Source organism: Protopterus annectens, chromosome 17.part0 (assembly GCF_019279795.1).
Source record: "Protopterus annectens isolate FY-2018-M chromosome 17.part0, PAN1.0, whole genome shotgun sequence".
In the NCBI taxonomy this organism is placed as follows: Eukaryota; Metazoa; Chordata; order Ceratodontiformes; family Protopteridae; genus Protopterus; species Protopterus annectens.
The window spans coordinates 394,721,476-394,734,202 of NC_056751.1; the positions used below are offsets into that span (position 1 = coordinate 394,721,476).

At 42.6% G+C, this 12,727-nt stretch overlaps 1 protein-coding gene across 1 annotated transcript in view; it reads left to right on the top strand.

Annotated features, from left to right (window-relative positions):
- PARVA (parvin alpha) overlaps positions 1-12,727 on the top strand; it is a 742,770-nt gene that overhangs the window by 278,897 nt on the left and 451,146 nt on the right. Inside the window, exon 2 of the mRNA XM_044059394.1 lies at positions 7,067-7,156. Coding sequence (XP_043915329.1) covers positions 7,067-7,156 — 90 coding nt within the window. The remainder of the gene's footprint in view (positions 1-7,066; positions 7,157-12,727) is intronic.

A 12,727-nucleotide genomic window follows, 5' to 3' on the forward strand; every position in this document is an offset into this window, starting at 1 on the left:
AGGTGATGGCTGTGCAGCACGCCTTGATAGCTTTCAAACCCCTTTTCTCTCCAGGGGTTCTCCTGATCAAAACAGACAACACCACTGTGATATGGTGCATCAACAAGCAGGGAGGGACTCGCTCCTATCCTCTATGCAGGCTAGCCATGACCCTTGGGCTCACAGTCTCTTCCATGCAACTGCACCTGTTAGCACAATACCTACCAGGCTCTCTCTGGCAGACCAATTAAGCAGAAACCTTCTAGACCCACACTAGTGGCAGCTCCACAGAAGTACCTTCACCCTAATAACTCGGAAATGGGGAACCCCGAAGGTCGGCCTATTTGCCTCCCACACCAACCATCAGCTCAGCAAATTCTGCACCAGGGAGCATCACTGCATGGCTTGGAAAGTGGATGCCCTGTCCTTCCCCTGAGTCAACTTCTCAGTCTGTGCCTTTCCTCCCCTTCCTCTTATCGCCAGGGTACTGCTCAAAGTAAGGGAGGAAAAACCAAGGACCATTCTTATAGCTCCATACTGGCCCAGACAGCACTAGTACCCCTTGCTTCGCAGCCTGTCCATGCTGCCTCCATGGCATTTTCCTCAGATTCCAAACCTCCTAACCCAGAGGGAAGGGGAATTCATGCATCCCCAATTGCAGACACTCAATTTGGTAGCTTGGCATATTCCCTAACCCAGAATCAATCTGCCATTCTCAGTAAACCGTTTCTGGATGTTATCTGTGAGGCCAGATGCCCTAGCACCAGAAAGTTTTATGCAGATAAATGGAAAAGGTTCTGCACCTGAACCCAGGCTAATGGGGCCAATACGGCACAGCCCTCCATCCCTCATCCTGGGCTGCTTAGCTGACCTACTACACAGTGGTCTCTCTTTCTCCTCTATAAAAATTCATGCCGCTGCTATTTCTGCTCATTTTCCTACAGAGCAGCCCTTTTTCTTACACCCTTTGATCAAATAGTTCCACAGAGGGGCTAGCAACTTGAAGCCCCCCAGAAGGGCACCAACACCGGCTTGGGGCCTTAACTTTGGCTTGGAAAAGCTCACCCTGCCTCCTTTCAAACCAGCTTCTTTTGCAAAGCTAAAATTTCTCAGCCTTCCTTCTGACCATCACTTAGCCAGAAGAGTCTCTGAGCTGCAGACACTCATGGCTGTGGAACCCTTCATCATCATCCATGCAGTCAGGATATCCCTCAGAACTAACCCATCCTCCATGCCCAAGATGGTGTCTAGTGTGGCTCTCAACCAATCCATTCATTTTCCCACCTTCTTTCCTAATCCCCAGAACAAGGAGGAAAGGATTCTTCACTCTCTAGATGTGTACAGACAGCTCCGATTCTACCTGGACAGGACTAAATCCTTCAGAAAGTCTGATCAATTGCTGGTTAGCTTTGCTGCAGGGGCAGAAGGCAAAGCAATCTCCAAACAAACCATTTTCAAATCAATTTCTGCTTCAAGCAGCATGGTAAGCCTCCCCCCAAGGGGGTCAGGACACACTCCACCAGCGCAGCATCTACCTCTGCAGCTTTTCCCAGAGGAGTCCCCACCAGGGACATCCTGGAGGCTGCTACCTCGACATCTGGTTACACTTTCACCAAACATTACCACCTGCCTGTCTTCTCCAAATCCAGGGCAGGGTTTTCCTCTGCAGTCTTGCAGGGCATCCTAGCCAACCCCTAACTTCCTTGACTGCCTCCACCTATTTACTCTGCTTTGGAAATCAAATGTGATGACTGTAACAGTGAAACACGAAGAACAAAGTACAGTTGTGTACACTTACCATAAATGTAGATGTTGGAGTGTATTCACTGTTGCAGTCCTGGTTTCCCTCCCTCCATCCCCCTTTTTTCTCTTTTTGTTACCATTCTTCCATGTTATTCTCCTTTCCTTACAAGGGACATATTGGTATTTATTTTCCACGGGTGGGGTTCTTCCACTAGAACCTGGCCTCCTAGTGTGGGGGCCCCTGACAGGTTAAGGCAAGAAAAACTGATGTAATGGCGTCGGCTGCCTTCATTTATACCCACTGACTACCTGATGTCAGTCCTCGAGTGACAGGAACTGATGCAGAAATACTAAGTCTCTGGTGTTCGGGCCAGCCGAGGGCTACCCTGGTAGGGATAACCCAAATGTGATGACTGCAATAGTGAATACACTCGAACATATACATTTTTGGTAAGTGTACACAACTGTACTTTCTAAGGAGTGCAGTTGCTTCTAAGAATTTCAACAGGAAACCGAATTTTGGATTTTCTGCAGAAAAACATCTTGAAAAAGGTTACCTCAATAAAATGTGCTGTTGCTTAGGTAAGTATCAGGTCACTTCTTCTCTTCCTGGCTTTTTGTACAAGACCTCAAGAAGAAGAAGAAGGACCACTTAGCAGAAGTTCTGATGATTCCCTGCATTTGCTGTGAGTCATTAGAGAATTTATTGGAAGCAGGATTTCTTTCCCTTTGGGGTAGGCATTTCTCTGTTAAACCAGTATACTGGCATCTCAAAAATAAGAATAGAGTAAAGTTTTGTATACTACCATGCAATTTGGTTCAGTTGTAAGATTTAGCCCTGTGCACCAGTTAAAAGTATTAATAATGCATTTTTGCTTTCTCATATGGAAGACTTGATGCAAGTAATCATGAGGTTTGCTGCCTTACCATTGCTAGTGGCCACGAGGTTTGCTGTTTTAACGATGCTAATGACCATGGGGTTTGCTGTTTTAATAATGCTGGCGGCCAGGAGGTTTGCTGTCTTACCTTCACCCCTTAATGATCTTACTATTTTTTTCTTATCCTGCAGTTTTAAATGCTGGACTATTGCAAAATGCAGCATTGTTATTTTAGTGCCTTGTGATCTAAGTAAATGCTCTTTTCTGCTTCTGTCACCCTCCCTCTCCACTACAAAGAGCAAAGATTTAGGTTATGGATAAATGTCTAACTAGGTGATTGGCAGCAAACTAACTTTGACTACAACTACCATGTGCAGTTAAAGTTTTATACTCCTCCTTTTAATTTGACAGTAGTTGTATTGTTTGACAATGTTTGCCTCTGCTGCCTGTTTACCATCCGCTTCCTCCCAGCCAATCAGCCCATTCATTCCCCATCACTGCGGCAAGGGTTGACTGGAAGGAAACATCATTCAGACAACATTTAGGGGGTGGTTTGAGTTTTTTTCAGGTTAAACTCAACATTGTCTGTGAGCTCCTAGCTTGTGGAGCCAAAGCGGGGATGTCGAGTGGGCTATCTGTACTGTTGGCCCTTTGCTTCTGTATGAGATGTTGCCAGCAAGCAACACTACCCCCAGCCTCAAACTCGGGAATTGTTTTCCTCCTCTCCAGTGAATAAAATGCACCACCTTATATGCTCCCAAACACTTGCTACCTTGTCCACTCCCAGGAGAGGTGAGTCAGCAGTGCATTTTGCTGCCCTCCTGGCTCCTCCAATGCAGTATGTACCGATTAAGGATACATGCTTTTGACTTGTAAAGTTGTATGTAGATTGTACAACAGTGCATTTCTCTAGAATGCTTTTCAGGGGAGGTTTTCATGATGATTAAGGTGTATACTTTACAGACACAAGGTGTAGGATGTGTTTCTCACATAGGGTGACTGGCTAGGCTTAAAATGCCCCACAAGGACATTTAGCCTTGTACGAATCTATAAACCTATGAAAATCCTGGAGATATTTAACAAATTACGCATTTAACAAACTGGTCCGAAATCCCAAACTAATGTAAATTCTGAGGTTTCCACATTTTATTAGAAGGTACACTCCTGACCGAACATGGCAGCTGCTGCAAATTTTGTACAATTGGCTTCAGATAATTGCTCTCAATGGAAATCCCCCCCACACACACACACACAAGCATGGAGTTTTTAAAAAACGGAATGAACAATCCCGTTTGTAATGATGTATATTATTACATCTCGTGTCATTTTTGCATACGTATTGTTTAGAGCCTTGATGTCTTCTGATATGTCTACCTGCAGATTGTTGAATGGTACTCTTTTGACCAACTGGTAAGTCAGGTCTGCAGCCAGCCTCTGAGCTTTCTGTCAGTACCACTAAGAAGCACCCCCTTCAGATCAGTGACACTCTCCTTCTTTCTGGTACAGCTGTTCTTTCCATACCATTTGGCATATGTTGTATGTAAAATTTGCACTACATAGTGCCATCTTAATTGTTTTTCTCAGAGTTTCAAATTTATTAGTTTAGTTTCCTCACTTGTTTTGCCCTTATTTGCAGTCATTCATTTATCCATTTTCTTACCTGCTTAATCCAGCTCAGGGCCACAGTGGAGCTAAAGTTTATCCCAGCACTCGGTGGATTTATGGAGGAGAAACTACTTCTCTTATGAATGCTGCAGGAAACACACGCACACGCACACAGACACACACACACACACACACACACACACACACACACACACACACACACAGACACACATTTTTCTGTGCTACATGCAAAGCAAGTATGAAAGTAAATCTGATAAAAGTAGCTTTCCCTGTGGACACATCTCCTAATCCATTAATTTCCCTTTCACTAGTCAAGCACCTTTATCTTCCTCACATTATTTCCGTACAGTAATATGTGATATCTCTTCCACATTGGTATAGTTAATGTCTGTGTGTCCTTACTGTAGTTTTGATATCTTTTATTCTTTGTGTTCTATCCTTTCAAAAATGCTTCTTTCTTAATTAAACAGATATGCACATTTGAGATTATATTATTGCTGTAAATGCTGTCGCTTCACATGATGTGCTTTAAGATCAGCCATTCTGGTATCATGTCCTGAAAATTTTATAAGAATATCTCAAAGCATTATAGACTGATATTTGTATGTGGGGTCAGTTTCAGGTCAGAATGGCCTCCAGAACTGAAAAACTGCTTCATTTGAAAGCATTCAATAAATGACGCAAATGAAGCCCACCGAAAACTTAAATGAGTACAGTAATGCTGTCATGGCTTGAGATCTAGAAAGAATTTATATTTGTGTAAAGTGGCATTTTATTTTTCTTAAATGTTGCCTCCTGAAATGGCATGTTTTCATTACATTTCAAAATGCAGCAGCTTCTTTGCCTTAGAAGCTAGGAGCACAATCCAAAGGGCTTTATAGGTAATTATCCCTCTATCATTCCCTGAAATTATTTTTTGGAGCAAGTGAAAGTGTTTTGGACATAACCAAGAACAGTCTGTGCTGTTGGGGAGAGTCCTCTTGAAAATGGTCATTAGTAAAGGGATAATAGAGTTTTCAGCAGCTGTTAGCAGTTCTAAAAAAATGACTGAAAAAAAATTCACCCTGAATTGTATGAAACGATTAAAGTCTGAAGTATTTTGTCTAACCCCCCCCCCCCCCAAAAAAAAAGCGTTATAGCTTTATAGGCATGACTCCCTGCATGAAATTAGGCCTGCTGTGAAGTTTGTGAGATTAGTTTGAAGCATGCAGGAATTTGTGAAGAAGTTACCAGCTCAACAGCAATTCTTGCTTGTTTGTAAACATTTTGTTTGGTTAGGTTGATGGGAGCCATTCTAAGTTAGAGGTATCGCTTTAAGCACATGGTGGCTGACACTACTGCTTGTGTGAATGTGGTGTTTATACTGGAGGAGTTTGAAAATTTCCAAAAATGGTTGCGCTTTGGCAGCAGATAGCAGCATATGAGACGAACTGGAATTATTTTTCTGCCCATATATGAAAAGGGAATTAGAAGTGTAATTGAGCCCTCTACTGGAGTATCTGCAGCATGATTTTTTTTATTTTCTTTATTCTTTTACCTCTCCAGGTTAACTTTCACTCTATCCCTTATAACATCCCAGTGATGTTAAGCAGCACTAGATTATTTTCTTCATTTTAAGAGCATAAACCATCACAATTTCTTCTGATTAACATTCTCTCTCCTATCACTTTATTGCCTCCCTCCTTTTCTTGTACGTTTCAAATTTTTGACTTCCCTCATATTAAGTGAATCATTGTGACCTCTTCATTGTTTATACATGTTTTCTTTTCAAAATAAATGACATGGTGATGCCATCTTTGACATGCATTAGTCAAATTCTTGTTTTTACATTGTACATAGTATATTTAAATGGATCATATTTATTTTTTGTCACCAATGGTTTGTGTAAGTATCCATCTCTTTTCTCTGTCTGTTTGTATTTAAATGTGTGTACGTGTGTGTGTGTGTGTGTGTGTGTGTGTGTGTGTTATACATGTATGTATATAATATGTTTGTGGATATATGTGTATCTATATATGTGTATATGTTTCTCTCTCTCTTTTTTTTCCTCTTGAAAAATGTTAAATCTGTATGTATTTCTCAGTATTTGCTCCTGTCTTGGAAGGTCTAATCAATTCATCAGTTCCCCCCTGTAGTGATAGTCACTTTATAGTAGCTGGACCAGCCGAAGGTCTGCAGAGCAGGCTACACTTTCATTCCAGTAGGCATCTCACTAACTCACAAGAGGTGAGGCATATACGTACCCATGTAGTTCTACCTCCCCAGTGCACCAGAGCACATGCACCAGCAGTAACATCACCTTGCCTGGCCTCTTTCAGGGCTGATTGTCTACTCTGTTGTAGGTATCTGTGATGTGGCAGGGCAAAGCTGCCTCTGTTCCTAAGGATGGGTGAGCTGGCATCAGCCGCTCAAACCCATTCTCCTTTTCCAAACTCTTGGATGCCCATGCCACTACTGAAGTTCCTCTGTTGGTCTAGTTCGGTGATATATTCATTTCTGCACATAGCTAGCATCTGTCCTATCATTTTTATACCTTTGTTTAATGTTTCTTGTGAAAGAATCATTTAAACTGGAGAAATCATTTAAGCAGCATCATGGGGATAATAATAACAGGAAAAGAGACGTCAGTTTTCTTCTCCTTATGTAGAAGCATTTATGATAAGAAGCAAAATATATCTGAATTTTAAAGCAGTTTATGAAGTGACAAAGTCACAAATGTTATCAGAAATAAATGAATATACTTGAAAGATTACTGTTACAGAGCTGTTCGTCAAGTGGTTATGTAAACTTTTTTCCTTAAGCATTCCAAGTTATATACTGTATTAAATTTTCGTTTATAGTTTCCGAACTTCAGGAAGAAGGGATAAATGCTATCAATTTACCTCTCAGTCCAATTCCATTTGAACTGGATCCTGAAGATACCATGCTGGGTAAGTTAAGTAAAAGTGTTTAATTTTCAGTGCTGTGAAGTTCTGCTGTTACTTTTTCTTTGCTGTCTAGAAATTTCTTTTGCTTACACTGAAAGGTTCTCCAGTGATCCAGGTTGCTATTAGTCATGTATGTGTGCATGTGTATGAGCTTGAGAGAAAGTAGTGGTAATAGACAATGGCAAGTCTACAGGATCCAAGATTGATGTAATTGAGCAACATCATTTCATCTGGTTGAGATGGTATAAAGCCTCTTGGCCCACAGTATGTAAATATAAAGAGACTCTTACAGTTGTGATGCTTTTTAAATATCGTAAGATGAGTAGAGTCTTCCTCTTGCCAGAGAATTCCCTTCTCTCTCTACAGCAAGTAGTAGCTTTAATTAACTCCCCCAGTCATATGCCATCTACTTTTATAATGCAGTCTGTTACCCAGTTCTTCCACCTTACAGGTTGCACCCTTACCCAATTCTAGTGTATTATGTCAATAAGTAAGAACAGGATTCCATCTGGGCAAACAACAAATTCCGGTTATGACAGGATTCCTTATAAATGGATAGGAAATCCTGTTTGATTATTACCAGATTTACCAGACATATGACATAGCATGCAGTAATAATTATTACAAATGAAGGTATTAACTTGTGGACGTTCGCAATACTTGATATGTGTTGAGAAAGCATTTACTGCTGGTGTTCGAGTTATATTAATAAATGTCAAACAAGCGTCTTTTCCCCCCACTTTCAGGAGAAAGGACATGGTTTCTTGTTTCTTTACTTTTAAGCCTAAAAGGCCATAGATCTGGCTTTGGTGCGCCTCTTCATTGGCTATCGCTGGGATTTCTTTTTCTGGCATTCTTATCTCAACATAGTTTTAAGTTTTCTCAACACTGTGCTCAGAAATATTTCTGGCGTGAGCTTGCAGAGATGTCATGTGCTGGACTATGACAGTTTGCCCTTCTGTATTATCCAGTTCTTTTATGCTGCTCGCACAGTTTGGAGTTTGATCCTAATTCCCATTTTAGGAAAATGTTTGCATTCTGTGCCTAAAATGCCAATACCTTCCAAGTATTCATGTCATAACAAGAACACCAGCATTGAATTTCTTGCCTGTGAAAGAGTACAACGTGATAGGTATTTATGGTGGAAGTTCATCCCTGCCTTACACAGTAAATGATGGTGAGGAGCATGAAGCTTGTCAGTTCCTTCAAGATGGGAGCTGTGGCGGTTGGCCAGCATATAGTGACTAACATGAAGGTTCTTAGAACAGTCTAAAATTACTGTCAGATGGGTGGGAGAAAATAAGGTAGGTAGAGTCCAGACATTGGCCTGAATGTCCTTTGCAAACTCCAGCAATGAGTTGACTAATTATTGCTTGTAAGCTCCTCTTCAACTACCAAGGGTTAGAGTTGATACTTGTAGCAAATGTAGTGCGGACTCAGTAACAACTTGAGTGGGAGACATCTCGAGTTGTCTGCACTTTAGGCAGTCAAGAATGTGAGAATGCTTGGTCAACAGACCTGTAGTGGTCTCCTGAGTGCACCAGCCAAGGATTGGTAGTAGCTTTCTGAACTGAGGAGTCTGCTCCCCAGACCTCGCTTTAATCATGCATAAGTTAGTTGCTGTCTAGAATTAAAGAGACTCCTGCAAGTCTCCATTCATTTGTACCAGTAGATGGTGTGGACATTAGACTAAGAGTATATTTTATCTTGTGTAGCATATCATTGCAGGTGTGCATTTGAGGTTGTTCGCACAGTTGAACATTGGAAACTACTGTGCTTGGCCAGCTTCCTGGAGTGGTCCTTTGAGTCCTCCAACCCAGACTGAGAGGTAGCATCCTGAATAAATGAGTTTTATTTCCTAGACTTCTCTCTATTCAGAAACAACTTAATTATCAGCTAGAATTGAAGAGATTCATTCAGTAATCTCTGTTCACCATTTAGACCCACTGGTTGGTGCATACACTAAGCATGCATGCATGCATTGTCTCTGATATTACTTCTCCTCAAAGGTGTAGAACCATATTGTTATCAGCAGGCTCTGCAAAGTCTTTTTTTCAACTAAGCAGTATCCTTAAGGCTCACAGCAGTAGTGCCCATGGGTTATAATTTTATGCATAATTTGATCCCAGGCTCCCTTCTGAAGCTAGTGATAGAGAAGAGTCTCCCTTAGTTCTCTATAAGGGGCCTTTGAGGATCCAGAGATCATCTTCTTTGAGACTGACAAGGAAAACTGGATCTCCCTGCACTCTCTGCAGCTTCCCCACCTTTGTAGAGCTGCTCATAGCCATGAATCCACTGTGGAATGGCTTGTAGGCCTGTGGCTCCTCTTCCTGCTCCCACATAATTTCTCAGTCAGTACCTGAACAAGCAGGATAAGGATTCTTTGGTGCCTTCCATCCCCAAAAACTATCCTGAATTATGCTTTATTTATAAACTGGAAGCATTCATTTCAACAATTTTAGGTGTTCTTCGTGTTTCACTGTTTTAGTCATCACATTTGGGTTATCCTGCCAGGGGTAGCCCTCAGTCGGCCCGAATACCAGAGGTTTAGTATTTCTGCATTGGTTGCTGTCTCTCCAGGACTGACAGGATGTCAGTGGTATAAGATCAGGCAGCCGACACTATTACACCAGTCTTTCTTGCCAGGGAGCCCAAAGCAGAAGCAGTTCACACGAGTGCCGGTCAGATGCTACCAGAGGTTTTGTTTCCGAATTTAAGTTGAAGTCTTCTAAAGCTAAGTACCCCTTTGGGGATCCTTTTTTCTTCCTCTAACCGATGTCAGAAAAAGTTAACAATTGTCTCACCTGTGGAAAGCAAATACCACACTGAGACTTCCATTCTTACTGCGTCACCTGTTTAGGCCCAGACCACGATGTTCCCCGCTGTCGCTTTTGTGCTTTGTTCAATGCCAGAACTATACGTCGTCGGGCCCTTATTGTAGCTAGATATCTTTGCTCTCAGTCCTCAAATTCCGATATGGCTTCGGCAAGCCATGCGACTACCTATCTTCCGAAAAAAAAAGTAAGGATAAAGACAGAGACGGACCGCACAGGTCCAAAACTGCTGACAACTCTTCCGCTAAGCTAGTCGCCAGTTCTCCAGTCCTCAGTGAGGCACTTTTGCAGCCCCTGATGCCTGCTTCTGTGGATTCGAGGGCTGCTACCGAGACCCTTTCGGTGTCTGGTATGCCACAAGACTCTTCTTTGACTAAGGATCCTGCTGATGTCTCTACCTTGGATGGGTCTGGAGCCGCTGAGCAGGCACCGGCTTCTGGGAAAGTACTTCGCACTACCGATACTCGACACAGACCGATTACTTCTTTCGCGTCTTCAGTTATTTTTAAAACTACCGAGTTTCTAAGACCCAGGGTACAAACCACATCCAAAATAATTACCCAAGCTCAGGCACCTGCTTCCTTGCCTCAATCTCAAATGCTTAAAAATGGCGGAAAACCTTATTATGCTTATTAGGGGTAGCCAGGCTACCCCTTCCCAAAGAAAAAGAGACTTGTCCCCAGTAGCTTTATCTGAACAGGAGTTTGATGACTCTGATGAATCTGAATATGAAGATTTGCAACCCCTGTCTACTTATGAGGATTCTGATTCAGAAGAATTCATACCCTTCTGCCTGTCCACCCGAGGATTTTTCATTTGGGGAAACCCTTCATACTTTAAGGGTGCATTTCCTCTGGGAATGTCAAGACTATCCTCAGTCAAAAAAGAGACTCAGGGAATTCTTAGATTTACCACAGCACAGACCTTTGGCCATTCCTCCTGTCCAAGATGTTGTGGATGATGTTTTTATGGAATCCAGTTTGACTCCTGACACCCTTCCTCCTGCTCCCAGGAAACCTGACTGGTAGACTCTCACAAATTTTTGTTCAAAAATCCTACTGCTGACCCAGAGGTCATCTCTCAAGGACCTAAAGGAATTAAAGCAACTTCAGCTAAGAATCCCATCCCCTCAGATAGGGATTCCTGAGCTTTAGACAGATGGGGTAAAAAAGTATACACCTCTGCTACTCTTGCTATTAGAGCATTATATTGTCAGTTCCACATGCTGAAATATCAGCAACATACAATGGAACTCCTCAAACAAAAAAAAAATCTTCCTTTCCTGCTTGTGAAGAAAATAAAGAATTACAAGAGCTAATGCATTCTGCAAGTCAAGTAACTAAAGCACACCTTGCAATGTGGCTTTGACGCCCTAGAAGCATCTTACAGGGCAGCAGTCACTGGTTCTGTCCTTAGAAGGCATGCTTGGCTTAAGGAACAGACCTTGCCAGACCATGTCAAATCCAATTATTGGACGCACCATTGAACAAAGACAGCTTATTTGACACCAAGGCAGAAGAGGTCTTAAAAAATATTGAAGAAAAAGCTAAATCTTTGCAGACAGACATCTTACAGGTCCAGCTTCCGAGGTTCAGTAGGCATTGCCCTTCCAAGCACTGGTCCTTTCCTGCTCCCTCCAGGCCAGCTCAGCCCAGACTCAGGGGAAGCAGAGCCCCCAGACAGCAGCCCTAGGGAATGCAGAGATCTAAGCAGTGGAGTTCCTCCTCTTCAAAAACGGGGAGTGCAAAGCCACCCCCTTATGGTAAGAACTCACAATGACTTTACACCTCCACCCCTTACCTCTGCCCACCTGCTTGTGCCTGTAGGAGGAAAAATCTCTTTTCACACAAGCAACTGGGCCACTATTACCAGCGACCAATGGGTCCTCAACATAGTGTACCAGGGATACAAATTTTATTTCCACACTCCGCCAACCCCCAAAAAAGTTCCTAGATCTTCCTCCAAACCAGTGGGCAGAGACCAAAAAGCAAATCCTTTCCCTGCTTCTCCATGAGGGCAGTACAGTATGTTTCTGCAGAACAGACAGGCCAAGGTTTCTACTCCAGACTTCCTGGTACCCAGAAAAGAGGGCACATGGCACCCCATCCTCGATCTATCCATTCTAAATACCTTTCTGGTGATAACAAAATTCAAAATGCTCACCCTCCAGCGGCTTCTACCAGTGCTTTCCAAGGATGCTTTGTTAGCCACCCTAGACTTAAGTGGCCTACCTACACATCCCAATCAGGGAATCATGCAGGAAATACCTACGTTTCAGGGCAGGATCTATGCACTTTTAGTTCTCTGCGCTTCCCTTTGGCTTATCCACTGCTCCCAGAGTTTTCACAAAATGCCTGGCTCCCGCCATTGCTTTTTGCAGACAAAGAAATATTCATATTTACCCATACTTAGATGATTGCCTGATTCAGGCAGACAGTCAGGAAAAGCTGTTACAGCACCTGACTTTTGTAAAGGACCTACTGACCTCCCTGGGGTATACTATCAACGAAAAGAAATCAAAACTAGTCCCCACACAAAAAATTGTATTCCTGGGAGCAAGCCTGTACACAGCATCCCAGATGGCATTCCTTACTCCAGAAAAACAAGGCTACCTAACAGGCTACTTCTCTCAACTAGCCACCAGAACCCAGTTAACCGCAAGGAAAATCCTGCAAGCTCTAGGGTTCATGGCTTCTGCATCCTACTCATTCCATATGCCAGACTGCATTTGAGGAAACTA